General features: G+C 43.8%; 1 protein-coding gene across 3 annotated transcripts in view; it reads left to right on the top strand.

Moving 5' to 3' along the window:
• Nucleotides 1-3,254: 3,254 nt before the first annotated feature.
• LOC143299202 (cyclic nucleotide-binding domain-containing protein 2-like) overlaps nucleotides 3,255-16,038 on the top strand; it is a 44,975-nt gene continuing 32,191 nt past the window's right edge. Inside the window, exons 1-3 of one of the 3 annotated variants that reach the window (XM_076612384.1) lie at nucleotides 3,255-3,377; nucleotides 9,984-11,379; nucleotides 15,831-15,898. In XM_076612384.1, coding sequence (XP_076468499.1) covers nucleotides 10,450-11,379; nucleotides 15,831-15,898 — 998 coding nt within the window. In that variant the 5' untranslated portion in view covers nucleotides 3,255-3,377; nucleotides 9,984-10,449. Of the gene's footprint in view, nucleotides 3,378-9,755; nucleotides 11,380-15,830; nucleotides 15,899-16,038 lie in introns of all 3 variants that reach the window. The other 2 variants (XM_076612383.1, XM_076612385.1) reach the window with 2 other exon arrangements.

Genomic DNA, 16,038 nt, shown 5'->3' with positions numbered 1-16,038 from the left:
TATATTGGTTTGCATTGTAGGCCGTGAACGGATTTATTCTCACTTGAAAGTGATGTGTGGGTAAAGGTGGGGGCGGGGCATGAACGCGTGCACGCGCTCACACACGCGCGCACACACACACACACACACACACACACACACACACACACACACACACACACACACGCACGCACACACACACACACACACACACACACACACACACACACACACACACACACAGAGAGAGAGAGAGAGAGAGAGAGAGAGAGAGAATTCTAAGCGTTCTAAACAACCATAAATACAACATCGAAACAAACAGCGTAGCCATGACCATATCTATTTCACCCAAAGCACATATTTCACTCAAAGACCCTTTTATTTCTGTATCAGAAGCGTAGAGGACAACACTTCATACAGAGAGTAGAGGACAACACTTCATACAGAGAGTAGAGGACAACACTTCATACAGAGAGTAGAGGACAACACTTCATACAGAGAGTAGAGGACAGAGGACAACACACAACACTTCATACAGAGAGTAGAGGACAACACACAACACTTCATACAGAGAGTAGAGGACAACACACAACGCTTCATGCAGAGAGTAGAGGACAACACACAACACTTCATACAGAGTAGAGGACAACACACAACACTTCATACAGAGAGTAGAGGACAACACACAACACTTCATACAGAGAGTAGAGGACAACACTTCATACAGAGAGTAGAGGACAACACACAACACTTCATACAGAGAGTAGAGGACAACACACAACACTTCATACAGAGAGTAGAGGACAACACTTCATACAGAGAGTAGAGGACAACACTTCATACAGAGAGTAGAGGACAACACACAACACTTCATACAGAGAGTAGAGGACAACACTTCATACAGAGAGTAGAGGACAACACACACTTCATACAGAGAGTAGAGGACAACACACAACACTTCATACAGAGAGTAGAGGACAACACTTCATACAGAGAGTAGAGGACAACACACAACACTTCATACAGAGAGTAGAGGACAACACTTCATACAGAGAGTAGAGGACAACACACAACACTTCATACAGAGAGTAGAGGACAACACTTCATACAGAGAGTAGACGACAACACACAACACTTCATACAGAGAGTAGACGACAACACACAACACTTCATACAGAGAGTAGATGACAACACACAACACTTCATACAGAGAGTAGAGGACAACACTTCATACAGAGAGTAGAGGACAACACTTCATACAGAGAGTAGAGGACAACACACAACACTTCATACAGAGAGTAGACGACAACACACAACACACAACACTTCATACAGAGAGTAGAGGACAACACACAACACTTCATACAGAGAGTAGAGGACAACACTTCATACAGAGAGTAAGAGGACAACACTTCATACAGAGAGTAGAGGACAACACACAACACTTCATACAGAGAGTAGAGGACAACACTTCATACAGAGAGTAGAGGACAACACTTCATACAGAGAGTAGAGGACAACACACAACACTTCATACAGAGAGTAAGAGGACAACACTTCATACAGAGAGTAGAGGACAACACACAACACTTCATACAGAGAGTAGAGGACAACACTTCATACAGAGAGTAGAGGACAACACTTCATACAGAGAGTAAGAGGACAACACTTCATACAGAGAGTAGAGGACAACACTTCATACAGAGAGTAGACGACAACACTTCATACAGAGAGTAGAGGACAACGAGGACAACACTTCATACAGAGAGTAGAGGACAACACTTCATACAGAGAGTAAGAGGACAACACTTCATACAGAGAGTAGAGGACAACACACAACACTTCATACAGAGAGTAGACGACAACACTTCATACAGAGAGTAGAGGACAACACACAACACTTCATACAGAGAGTAGAGGACAACACACAACACTTCATACAGAGAGTAGAGGACAACACACAACACTTCATACAGAGAGTAGAGGACAACACACAACACTTCATACAGAGAGTAGAGGACAACACACAACACTTCATACAGAGAGTAAGAGGACAACACTTCATACAGAGAGTAGAGGACAACACACAACACTTCATACAGAGAGTAGAGGACAACACTTCATACAGAGAGTAGAGGACAACACTTCATACAGAGAGTAGAGGACAACACACAACACTTCATACAGAGAGTAGAGGACAACACACAACACTTCATACAGAGAGTAGAGGACAACACTTCATACAGAGAGTAGAGGACAACACACAACACTTCATACAGAGAGTAGAGGACAACACTTCATACAGAGAGTAGAGGACAACACTTCATACACTTCATACAGAGAGTAAGAGGACAACACTTCATACAGAGAGTAGAGGACAACACTTCATACAGAGAGTAGAGGACAACACTTCATACAGAGAGTAGACGACAACACTTCATACAGAGAGTAGAGGACAACACACAACACTTCATACAGAGAGTAGAGGACAACACTTCATACAGAAAGTAGAGGACAACACACAACACTTCATACAAAGAGTAGACGACAACACTTCATACAGAGAGTAGAGGACAACACTTCATACAGAGAGTAGAGGACAACACACAACACTTCATACAGAGAGTAGAGGACAACACTTCATACAGAGAGTAGAGGACAACACACAACACTTCATACAGAGAGTAGAGGACAACACACAACACTTCATACAGAGAGTAGAGGACAACACACAACACTTCATACAGAGAGTAGAGGACAACACACAACACTTCATACAGAGAGTAGAGGACAACACTTCATACAGAGAGTAAGAGGACAACACTTCATACAGAGAGTAGAGGACAACACTTCATACAGAGAGTAGAGGGAACGAGGAAAGGAAGCAAGGAGAGGAGTGCAGGAGGTGGAGGGAGGGGAGGGGAGGGGGGGGGAAAGAGGTGGGAAGTGACGGGAAGGGGGATCCGAACCTCTTGACTTTGATCTAGTCCTCTTTGCGTGTCCAATATGACTCGGAGTGACAACGCAGTGTGTGTGTGTGTGTGTGTGTGTTGGTGGGCGCACGCGGGCGCGCGGGCGTCCTAGACATGCTCTCGATCTCATGTTCTCACGCAATATTGATTTTAGGGGAAAACAACATTGCGATGTGTGCGATGTCAATTGCTCTCTCTCTCTCTCGCTCTCTGTCTCTCTCTCTCTCTCTCTTCGAGCAGTGGTGATCGGAGAGTGTGTCTCCCTGCGTTAGAAAGTGCTTGTCAGCGACTGTCAGTTTCTTCAGTGTCCGCGCAAGTGGGTGGTGGTGGTGGTGTGATACGGCGTGGTTGGTGGGTGTGCGTGTGTCCTGTGATGGTGATTAATAAATTGACTTTTTGCTCTCTGACGTCTGAAGCAATGTGGTGGTGATTTATTCAATTCATTTATTCATTCGTTTGCTTGTTATGTAGGCCTATATATCAATCTTTTGCTTGTTTGTTTGTTGGTTTTTTTGTTGTTGTTATTTATCGACAATCCTCACTGGACGCTTGGTTTGAAAACAGTTAATTTGGTGATACTTGTAGCGCGGCTGTGATATCATTATTATTTTCTACATGTGATATGCTTCGGAAGATTCCGCTTTGGAATGTGCGGCATTTTTTTTGGGGGGGACTCCTGTGAAAAGAAAAGGATGGAAAATAAGTGAGATGGGAGTGGAAGAAAAAGGTGAAGGAGGGTGGCGAAGAGAAAGAAAAGAAGAGGCAACGAGAAGAACACAAATTCATGTGATTTGAATTGTCTAAATAAAATAATAATAATTATTATTATTATTATTATTTAATTACAATAATAATAATATAATAATAATTATATTCAAATAATGTTTCTTAATTCTTTCTGTTTTTACATTAAGAATACTAGTTATTACCTGCAGTGTGTGGATGTAATTATGAAACGGTGTATGTGATATTTTTTACATTTGTGTCTTCATGGTCCCCATGTTGTTTACTTGTCTATGTTGTGATAATGCACCTGACCAAATTTCTCCAGTTGGAGATAATAAAGTTATTCTTATTCTTATTATAATGATAATAACTATAATTCTAATAATAACCCAACCAAAAAAAAGAAAAAAAGAGCGATTTCAGATATGAAAGAAACGAGACAAGACAGCCACATAAAAGGGACCAAAAAATGGCAGATGGAAAGAAAGAACGAATAAGAAAGACAGAAAAAGAAAAGAAAAAGCAAATGTTAAAGAAAGAAAGAAAGATTGAAAGTATGAATGAAAACTAAATCAATTACACACAGCAATAGTCACATTATCTTATAATGTGGCGGCTATCAGTATAGGGAACAACCCTGTTGTAAATCATTCGTCCCAGGAACCTCGAAAGGCAAAGTTTTTCATTCTTCTGACGAGTTCTTTTTGATTATGATTTTGATTGTGGCTGCCTTCACCTCTACACTCCATCTCGCTCACTACGATCAGCTTCGGATCCACTTCACTTACGCATACCCAGATTCAAACTCTCGACTGTTGGCCGCCGTTCTTTCTCTGTCTCTGGACCTTGCAATTGGAATGAACTTCCTCTTTCGCTTCGTCAAGTCTCCACACTCAGCTCTTTCAAGTCTGGCCTTAAAACTCACCTCTTCCCAAAATAGCCTCCCTTCCCTGCCTCTTCCTTGTCTTTACTTTCTCCAGTTTTATAGTTATGCGTGTGTGAGAATGACTGGTGCGAAAGCGGTTAGATTTGTCTATGCACAAGATTCAGCGCTATATAAGTACCATTATTATTATTATTATTATTATTATTAAAGATCAATATCATTCCAGTGAACACAGCCGGGATATGGACTGTTGCCTTCCGACACATCCACGAACACTGAATACTCAGAGCATGCTTTGTTTCGAGGCGTTGTTCCAGAAAGCTTCTGGCTTTTACGTTTTGAGGGACAGATAAAAAGGAGAAGAGAAGTAATGATTAATGGGATATCTGAACAGGAGATTTTCTTTGGTGACAGACGAGAGCAGGAAATCATTTGTTTAGTCCATGGAGAGTGGGAAAGAGATACATACATACATACATAGGTCAGGAGGAAGGTGGACAAAATACGTGGGTAGGCAAGTTGGCCGGTACATAGACAGGTATGTAAATAGGTTTGTATAAAGGCAGACACTAGAGAAAGAGAGACCGAGCGAGCGAGAGAGAAAGAGAGAGAGAGAGAGAGGAGGGCGGAGGGGGGAAAAATGAAAGTCATTAAGAGAGGGAGGGAGAGAAAGAGAGACAGAGAGAGAGAGTCAGTCAGTCAGATAGAGATAGAAACTCAAAATCAGCCAAGTCACAATGCAACCCCCCACCCACCAACCCACCCACCCCTCAATTCCACCCCTTCACCGCTCTTTACGACCCAATATCATTGAACGATCAAAGGCAGCAGTAGAAAACATAGGGTAAAATCGAAAGAAGGTGACCTACGGTTTGTTCCCAGGTCAACAATGGACCCTTTGCGAGTGTCAGTGTACACCCCACCCCCCAACACCGCCCACTCCGGTCCCCTCCCCTCCCTCCGCCCTCCTGCCCCCTCCGCCACCTTCACACAAGCAACAGACTAAAGCCCGCCTCACACAATCAAAACGACAGGATTAAGGGTCGATCGATTTGGTCCCGTCAGGTCTGACTGATTGGTTGTGGCTGACGACACAAAGTTCTACGACAGAAAGAGCAGGAGCATGAGGGGAGGAGGGGTACGGGGTGGGGGGGGGAGAGAGAAATTAGTATGGACGGTTTAAGGTTGCTCTGTCTGTTCTTTTGGTATTTATGTGTGACGTAGTAGTACTAGTAGTAGTAGTAGTAGTAGTAGTAGTAGTGGTGGTAGTGGTAGTAGTGGTGACGGTGGTGGTAGTGGTGATGGTGATGGTAGTGGTGGTAGTAGAAGTAGTAAATGGGAAATGAGAGATAGAGAGAGACGCTTGACGCTTTGACGCTTTGATGTTTTACTGTCATTGACTGTACAGTCGAGATATCGAGATAGAGAGAGAGAGAGAGAGAGAGAGAGAGAGAGAGAGAGAGAGAGAATTCGAACGCGTATGCAATTGCGAATGCAAATCATGTATTCATTATCATGTCATAGCCCGTCATGACACGGGGGGTTACATGGAAATCTAAGCCACATTACACCGGAAAGAAAATGTTTATACAAACATAACAACGGTCACGTCAAACGAAAATGAAGTTTGACGCACACTTTTAAGACATTGCGTGATCTCTACATTTAAATGCTTTATAAAAGAAAAGTGATAAATTCTGTACATGATTATTATCTCTCAAACAATCGCCATCAAGACACGTAATTTAAAGGTACAGGAATGTCGGTAATACTTTGAAGGAATGAACTTTTTTTTTCCCCCTGACATTGCTAAGAGCTGGACAGCACAAGACAAAATGCAGCTCATGTAGATTCCTTAGATCGGATTCATAATGAACGAATTTGCCGCTAAACTCTCCGTATATATTATATAATGATGTCCAGTTAGATCAGATACGTCGAATTGAAAGTTGGTCGTTGTATATTTCAAGTATTGTCTTTGTTCAGAGAGAGAGAGAGAGAGAGGTAAACGAACACGAAAACTTCACCACAGTTACCTTTCTCAGCCCTATGCATTTTTTTCTTTTGCTTTTTTTTATCTTTCTTTTTTTTTCATTTTATTTCATTTTTCCCCTTTTTTTCCACACATTGACCATTGCACCTCCCAAAACACTCAGCCAAGCGATTTCGATGAACATCGATTCTGGTGTCACTGCAAAGCTTTGTGTTCTCCCTCCTTCTACCTCTCTCTCACACACACACACACACACACACACACACTTTTTCTCACGAAAACCAGTGCCATTGATTTTGAAACTGACACCTCGAGGTGTGACGTTCGTTCGTTCGTTCCAGAGGTGGCAAAACAGTTACTGGTTTCACAGTGAAATTGGAGAATATTTGCGTGGCAAGGAGAAAAGTGTGTGTGTACCCTGAGGAGGAAGGAGGGAGAGGGGAATCGGGGTGGGGTGGGGGCTGGGGGTGGGGGGTGGAGGCGGAGATCGGGCGTAGGGGTAGAAGTGGGAGAGGGGGAAGCAGGTGGGGGGCGTGGGTGTGAGTGGGGAGTGTTGCGGGTGATGGTGGAAGGGGAGGTATTATGGGGAGTGAGTGAGTGGCATTCACATTATAGAATCACGCATCTTTTGTGTGTGTGTGTGTGTGTGTGTGTTCAGTTTACCTGCTGTTGATCCAGCTAGTTCAGTGCGGTCTTTTTAAATTTGTGGCGATTTCTTATTTTGTTCATAACTATGTTGTTGACGTTTTGAACTGAAGCGGTATGTGGTAACTTCATTTTTTGGGGAGGTTTCGTTTGGAAATCGGATATAAGTTGTGATGTCAAACACCCTTTTTGAAAGGTTGCTGCAAGAGTTTGTTGTTGTTTTAAGTGAAAAGGGTGGCATAGAAACATAGAAAGACAATTAGGGGGGAAAAATGTTGATCTCGTGCTTTGAGGCAAAGTGATTTTCCAAACAATAGACCAATTTCCACCCATGCTGCAAGCGGACAACAAATCAAAATCCACGAGGCCAGACCACCTCAGTGATCGATTTTCAATGTTTTGAGACCTCCTCGCCACTGCCAACCCAAATAAACATCCGCACTTTGACCTTGACTAGGGGTCGAGGTCACAACTACAGGGTCAAGGTCATGCGGGTTGGCAGAGTTGGGTAATTTCTGACTGGAAGGAAAAAGAGAAACATATCGACTGACGTTATGTGCCAGTGATTGCTATCGTAAATTGCCTTTCCAAAATAGGAGTAGAATGAAGCTCGCGCGCGCTTCTGTGCATACGTATGTGTATGCGTGTGCATGTGTGTGTTCGTGTGCGCGCGTGCGCGCGCGCGCGTGTGTGTCTGTGGAAAAGATAGGAAATGACAACAACGTACACGATGATGACAATGATAATGTTTCCCGAAGAAAAAGAAGAAGTGTGATGAATAATATAATATGATGATGCTATTGACGACAACAACGATGGCAACGATGATGACGACATCGACAATAGCAATGACGATGACACTGCCGATGACGATAAATCTTGAAACAAAGCCATTATTCAAAAACCGTGCACCAAGCACTCTCAAATCCCCTGTGCATACATCCACAGGTTAGCCCACCCATCTCCGAGAGCGCTGCTTTTGAATCTCAACTCGACATGGCTATGCTTTTATAGGAGACATGCATTCTGCTCCCAGGAGAGCCGTCGTTTCTGTACCAGAAACGCTATGAACATGTCCCGTGCTGATGTTCTGTGTTGACGCTCTAGATGGATGTTCCGATTTGATATCCTGTATCGACGTTCTGTATCGATCAAAACTTAACTCCATAATTATAAATGCCAGAGGCACAGGAACGCAGGTTAGGTTCAGGTTATGACTGACACTGAATTCCTTTCTCGTTTCTTCCGATTACTTTTTTTATTCTATTACCAAAAAAAAAAATAAAAAAAAAATCCGTCCGGTGCACACGAAGTCGAACACGAACGTAATTTGGTTTACGCGTAAGGACGCTGTACTCTCGTTCGTGTTTACGCATTAATTTTGTCATTATTAAAGCAGGTCTGTGTTGGATGGTTTGTCAGTATGTGTGTCTGTAGTATGTGTGTCTGTACACAGGTATGCACAACACAACACACACACACACACACCTTTCTTTCCAACCCCCCCCACATCTCCCTTCCGTTTCGGAATAGTCGCAACGTGCACTGACGTAGTCATTCACACAGAGAGAAAGAGACCAATAAGATCAAAAGTCCTGACCGACACTTTTCCCCACGACCCCCCACTAACCTGAGTATACTACTGCCTGCATTCACAGCCAGCTATAGAATTCCTCCTTCCACCCCTCCCCCATACCCTACTCCAGCAGGGCCTTGATTGTCCGGACTGAAAGACTGTTCCCCTAGGTCCTCTTTTGACCTGGCAAACAAAACATAACAACAACGACAAAAAAAGTCTGGTTTCTCCATACCCTTGTTTCTCTGCCCGATATACGCTTTCGTTGATCTCTCAAGTATTGAGGGCTGTGTGTGTGTGTGTGTGTGTGTGTGTGTGTGTTTGTGTGTGTGTGTGTTTGTGTGTGTGTGTGTGTGTGTGTGTGTCTGCCTGAAGAGAGGGATAAGGAGGCAGTTGAGGGTGGGGGTATTACTGGGAGAGGAGTTGGTGGGTGGTGGTGAGGGGACAGTGTGGGTGGGTGGAGGTGGGACAGGGGTGGGGGTGGGAGCTTCAGAGCAGATGTGAAGAGGGTTTGGAAAGAGCAATAATCACAAGTATATATTCCCGCCCACACATATTGAATCTTACCGTCTGCGCCGTGGAGTGTGTTCACGCTGTGTATTTTATCGTGACTGATTCTGACCTGACGTGGCTAGAGGTTTTCGTTTCACGGGGAAAAATGACAAGAGTGTTGCAGCCACGCTTTCTTCAATGACAAGTTCTCTGACAGTGTTGTTATTGTTGTTGTTTGAATCAGCGAAGGAGCTATTTCTGTTGTGGATGAGAGGAATATAATCATATCAGTATCATGATCATTTTCTCTTTTAAAACTGGTGACAATATCACTTACTGTGTTTTAAAAATGAATTGGTATGTCTGGATTAGATAGTCAGAGGAGTTGATGCTTGATTGTTGTTTTTCTGTTTTGTTTTGTTTTGTTTTGTTTTTTTCAACCGAAATATAACTAGTAATCTGCCATAATAATCATTATCTTTTAAGGACATGCGCACATACAACTACCAGACAACAAACCAGTATTGACTAACATAGCCTGCCTCTCTTGTCTCAGACTATAGTAGGCACCCTTGATTTTCATTGCTGACCACACCGACGCAGCACAGGTGACACCGTATCTCTTATATGGTTTTCGTGTTACTGTCGGCATAATCTTTAACTTAAGTCCCCTGGCTTCCCTCTGACACATCTCCTGTCAACCTTTGGACCTAGTTAACCCCAACAGTGAACGAAATCCGATCGGAATCGAACACGTATTGGGGATACGGAATTCTGAATACACATCGCCGTAGCGAAACGTCAACACAGCATGACGTTAATTTGGATTTGGAGAAACGCCTGTGGCATTCCAGACAGCTGGTGTAAATTTTTGCGAGATGATCGAGACAGCAGCGTTAGTGAACGTTCAAATAATTATAGAAACCAAAGGCGAGGTATAGCGTGGTGATTTCATTTAGGAGTCTAGAAACTTGACAGTAAATAAGTGAAACTCAGCAGTGTTTTGTGAAACAAACGCCTGGCTTGGCTTTTCAACGGACTGGTGGCTGGATTTGTGAGGCCGTGGTGGCGGTGGCTGTGGTGATGGTGGTGACAATACTGTGTTTGACATTTGTTGGCTATTTATAGTCCAGCCGACCGTACGGAATACTGTGTTGGATCCCTGTGATATAAGTCAGCCATGACTTTGGAGCGGTGTGGGGGGGGAGGGTCCGGGCCTCTCGAGCCGGCCGGGGATCAGAGCCGCCAATCCCAGATGAGGAGGGAGAAGTTCCTTCAGAGGGTCATCGAGCACATTCAAGAGTCCAGGGTGTCCAGGGTCTCCCACGCCTTTCGCCACACCACCAGACACAACAACGACTCAGATCCCAGAAAATCCGTCTCCAGCGAAACAGACAGAAGCCAAAATGGCAGAGAAAGCTGCAAGGTGGATGGTGCTGGTAAACCCTCCTCGCCCTTTCACAAGAAACGATCGTCGACGTTGTTCTCCCCCAATAATTTCCATCACCTACACCACCACCACCACCACCACCCAACTACTTGGCCGCCGACGAGATTAAGCGCCGAGGACAACAACGACGACGACAGCAACGACGACAACGAAGGGCACGGTTTGTGGGCGAGTGTCAGACACGGGGGAAGGAGACAGCCGCACTTCTTGAATCCTCCAAGGATCAGAATCAGAGCCCCGAGTCTGGACACCACGCTGAACTCCAGCAACCCGGACCTGCACCCTCTCCGAGACCCTCTCGCCCAGAGCTTCACTTCCCACCACCACCACCAGAGTCTTCTGTCGGGGTCCGGGTCAGGGTTCACCAGGCCGCCCCGACCCCCGAGTCCCATGGTTTCCCCACAGAGCAGAGGCTCCTCCGTGGTGGGGGACCTGTTCTCCTGGCAGATCTGTACGCCCACCAACTGGAAGCGGGGCAAGACGGAGCGCCAGATCCTCCTGGAAAGGAAGAAGCTTCGGCGCAGAGCCAGCCGCCAAGGATCCCAGTCCACCTTCATCTCCATCTTCAAGGTCAAGGACCCCCACAAGCTGTCGGCGGCTGATCGGATTCGTCGCGTTCTGAGACGGGCGCACTTTTATGGGGATGACATCAAAAGATTGGTAATTTGTTGGTACTTATTTTGTTGTTATTGGGTTGGGGTTTTTTTTCATCTTTTTTTCATCTTTTTTCGTAAAAGGCATTGTGTTGAAGATGAAAGCGTTTTGCTTGGTTGTACATTCTTCTCTTTTGTTGTTGTTGTTGTTGTTGTTGTTGTTGTTGTTGTTGTTCTTCTTCTTGTTGTTCTTCTTCTTCTTCTTCTTCTTCTTCTTCTTCTTCTTCTTCTTCGTCTTCTCTCTCTCTCTCTCTCTCTCTCTCTCTCTCTCTCTCTCTCTCTCTCTGCCCCCCCTCTCTCTCTCTCTCTGCCCATCTCTCTCTCTCTCTCTCTCTGCCCCCCCTCTCTCTCTCTCTGCCCCCCCTCTCTCTCTCTGCCCATCTCTCTCTCTCTCTCTCTCTCTCTCTCTCTGCCCCCCCCCTCTCTCTCTCTCTCTGCCCCCCCCCCTCTCTCTCTCTGCCCATCTCTCTCTCTCTCTGTGCCTCTCTCTGTTTCTCTTTCTCTCTTATTCACAAATTTAGGGATGGCTGTCCCACCAATTCACACGCACATACACGACTTCCTAAGGTACTTCCCATTCTTGTGTTGGTATGAAGGGAGCAGCCAATTGCACAGACGACCAATTTATGACCCGCTGAAGTCTGCTGTGTGTACACGACCTTGATACCTCGGCAAATGTCCATTATTAATTTCCCATTGTGTGTGTGTGAGTGTACGGGGATCTGTGGTACCGTTGGGTTTTGTCCTTCTAGACCAGGTGTAGCAGCCTATTCCTGACCCCCCACCCCCACCCCCACCCCCCTTTATATATATATATATATATATATATATATATATATACATTTTTTTTTAATTCTGGGGCTATTGTATAGACTGGCCTCAAATGACCCCCAGGGGTAATCTACAACGAGACAGAACTAATTTCCCATCCCATAGTTGCATTTTACCACCACCCCATGTCTCGTGATGCTGTATGGTCAATTGTTTCTTCATAGCAATGGGGAAGTCATTTACAGCTTAGTCTTTTGTGAAGGACAATGACCCTCGAAGTAAGAAGTGCAAGATTGCACTGGCTCTTAGTGCTGCAGCTTTGGGGGCTAGTTGGCCTTTAGAAGACCATCCTAACGCCGACTGTCCTAAAACCCTCTTGGCCGAGAGAGTGGGGATGTAACATGGGCAAGACACTCTCCACAATGATCAAACTCTAGCTCAGATAATCAGGACAGCAGCTGGCTGCCTCCTCTACTGCTCTCATGGATTTTTTATGCTTATTTTATTTTACAGTTTTTGTCAAGGAGGCGTCAATGCTAGCAGACTGACCCATGTACTGTATTACAGCTGCTTTCGATAGAAGGAAAGAAAGAAAGAAAATTACATAAAGATGGATGCATCAGAGAGCGGTATTTTCTGCACACGTGCACACTCTGTTCTGTAACGTTCCGTATAACCCTTAGCGACCACATGGCCGATCCGTGTATATATCATTTGTTGGAGTGAACATTTTCTTCATGTTTCTCTCTCTCTCTCTCTCTCTCTCTCTCTCTCTCTCTCTCTCTTTGTTTCTCAAGTTATTTGATTTACAGGTTCAACCCATTGTCCAGTATGGTGCAGAACTTTGGGGCCTTGATACTTCAGCATGCCATATTAAAAAAAGTACACTTATTTGCTTTAAAAAAAGTTTCTGGGGATTGAAATGCGAACGCCCAATGATCTTGTATATGGCGAAACTAATAGATATCCAATTTATATAAATTCTACGATACGTTGTATTCGGTACTGGTTGAAGTTAACGAGAATGGATAATCATAGACTGCCACGTAAAGCCTATAGGATGTTACATGATTTAGATGAAAAAGGTAAAAGAAATTGGGCGTCAAATATTCGATGTAAATTATACCAATATGGTTTTGGATATGTATGGATGAATCAAGGTGTCCAGGAAATTAAACAGTTTCTCATTGAATTTAAAGAAAGATTGATTGTTTGCAGGTGGCAGGAATGGAACTCACATAAGGAAGACAGCGACCGGTTTGAAATGTACAGAACATTTTGTACTAATCATGTAGTGAAAACGTACTTGCAAATTAGCTTAGACAAACATTTAAAATTCATAATGGCAAGATTTAGATTAGGTATTTCAGAAATTGCTCAACATTATTATCGGTACAGAAAGCATACTGTGGATGAGTTGAATTGCCCTCTGTGTAGAAGTGGTGTTGAAGATGAGTTACACTTTATTTTATGTTGTCCTGCTTTAACTCACTCAGTACGGCCAGTCCTCTCTTCTCCTCTACACAGACCCCTCGGATGTCCAGTGGGTGTCTGAATGACCCAACCTTTAGTTTCCGTCGTCAGAATTGTGGTATTCTTTGTCAACATTCACCTCTTCAGTATAAGAGCCTTCCGCTTGCAATATTTTGATGATGGTAATTGGGGTGAAACGCTGTTAACGTCGTCTCTTTCGCCGTTCGTATGGAGAGAGTTAAGTAAATTAAGAGAACAGTATATTCCACGAAAGTATTTTAAGTTTCCAAATCAGTTTCGGCTAAGTCTTTTGATGGCATCTAATAAAGAAAGAATTGTAAAGAATTTGTCCATTTACATATATAAAGCATTTAAGTTAAGATCAATAATGATATCATAACTCCTTTGATGATTGTTTCGCCTTGTGCACTTGCATGTTTAATAATGTTGTATACTGCACCCCTTCATGAGGGGCAATGGCCTATATGAATAAATCATCCGAATCTCTCTCTCTCTCTCTCTCTCTCTCTCTCTCTCTCTCTCTCTCTCTCTCTCAATCCCCTCATGTACGCACACTGTGGTGTGTGTAGGAGAGTGTGAATGATTTTGTGTAAGGATGTGCGTGTGGGGTAGGCAGGTATTATTAGAACGTGAGTATGTGAATGGATGAGTATGACAAAGTGTATGTTTGGATTGTTGTTTGTCGTGTGAAAGGTGTGTGTGTGTGTGTGTGTGTGTGTGTGTGTGTGTGTGTGTGTGTGTGTGTGTGGGTGTGCGTCTGTCTGTATGACGGCTGAATATAATGGACATGTGGCTTTTCTTTTTTCTTTTTCTTTTTAATGTATATTCTCACAAATGTCGTGATAGGGGCTGTTGGCCTGAGTCAGTAAAGTCGTTCAGCGTTCTCTCCGTCCCCCCACTCTCTCTGCACCCACCCTTCGAACCACCCACCCACCCACACCTTAAGAAAGGCGTTGGATGTGGTAGTGTATGACATGTTGTGCTGTTGTGCTGGGATTGTCTCGAAAGGCTTACTGCGTCATTTGTGACGTGTCTAGATCGACCCCTTTTGTTGAAAACTAACCCCTTGTTTCGGGTTAAAACAGAGCCATTGGAAACGCAAAAGGGGTCGTTCTGTGCTAGCCTTTACCGAATCCACCTCCACACTATATGTAGATCAACGGAAACAAACAAGGGGTTTGGGGGTGGGGGTGATTCTGCTTAACTTTGATAGCCTGTTTTGATTATGAGAAAAAAATTACCCCCGGTCGTCAGTTTTAGCTAGCCTAGAATGACCTCAATGTCCATTACGATATCTCTCTCTCTCTCTCTCTCTCTCTCTCTCTCTCTCTATATATATATATATATATATATATATATGAGAGAGAGAGAGAGAGAGAGAGAGAGAGAGAGAGAACATGAAGAAAATGTTCACTCCAACAAATGATATAAACACGGATCGGCCATGTGGTCGCTAAGGGTTATACGGAACGTTACAGAACAGAGTGTGCACGTGTGCAGAAAATATCGCTCTCTGATACATCCATCTTTATGTAATTTTCTTTCTTTCTTTCTTTCTTTCTATCGAAAGCAGCTGTAATACAGTACATGGATCAGTCTGCTAGCATTGACGCCTCCTTGACAAAACCTGTAAAATAAAATGAGCATAAAAAATTGCGCTACACACCGCTTTTGTGTGTTTCCTATTTTTAGCGTGATCGTTCACGTTTGTGTGTGTGTGTGTGTGTGTGTGTGTGTGTGTGTGTGTGTGTGTGTGTAAACGATTTTTTCTCTTTTCTGTTTTCATCTTACACTTTTTTTCCCCGAATTTTGAATCACTGGCTTTCGCGAACTGGCGTATTCCAGGCTCAATATGCATTGTGAAACGAAGGTTTAGTATCTGTTTCCAATATATTATGCTACCAGGATTATGACTGGATAAAACACTCTCCACTGCTAAATGTCCAATAATACAACAACCTGGCGTCTTTGAAGCACAAAATTGCTCAAATTAGATTTTTTTTAAAAAACGTTGCTTAATTCAAATATATTGTCTTATACGAAACAAAAACACACACTGAAAAGCTTCTACTTTCTTGTCGCCATCATCAGCTTGATGACTATAAAAGATATGATCATTATCATGATCATGATTATCATCATCATTTTCATCCTCATCATTGTTCTTATTATCACTGTTATATTATGTTGCAGCCCTTGGTGCGGTTTCGGCGAGCAGTTCGGACACTGATTGCCCTGTTGAAGACAGTCAAACTGAGCAGGTAGTGTGGTCACATTCAACATGTTGGCACTTTTATGATTGCACGCACGCACGCACACACAGAAGCACACACAGAAGCGCACACACAGAAGCACACACAGAAACACACACACACACACACACACACACACACACACACAG

The sequence above is a fragment of the Babylonia areolata genome, chromosome 24 (assembly GCF_041734735.1).
Source record: "Babylonia areolata isolate BAREFJ2019XMU chromosome 24, ASM4173473v1, whole genome shotgun sequence".
Lineage (NCBI taxonomy): Eukaryota > Metazoa > Mollusca > Gastropoda > Neogastropoda > Buccinidae > Babylonia > Babylonia areolata.
Note: the sequence above shows the minus strand (reverse complement) of the source record. Positions and strands in the feature narration are given on the sequence as shown.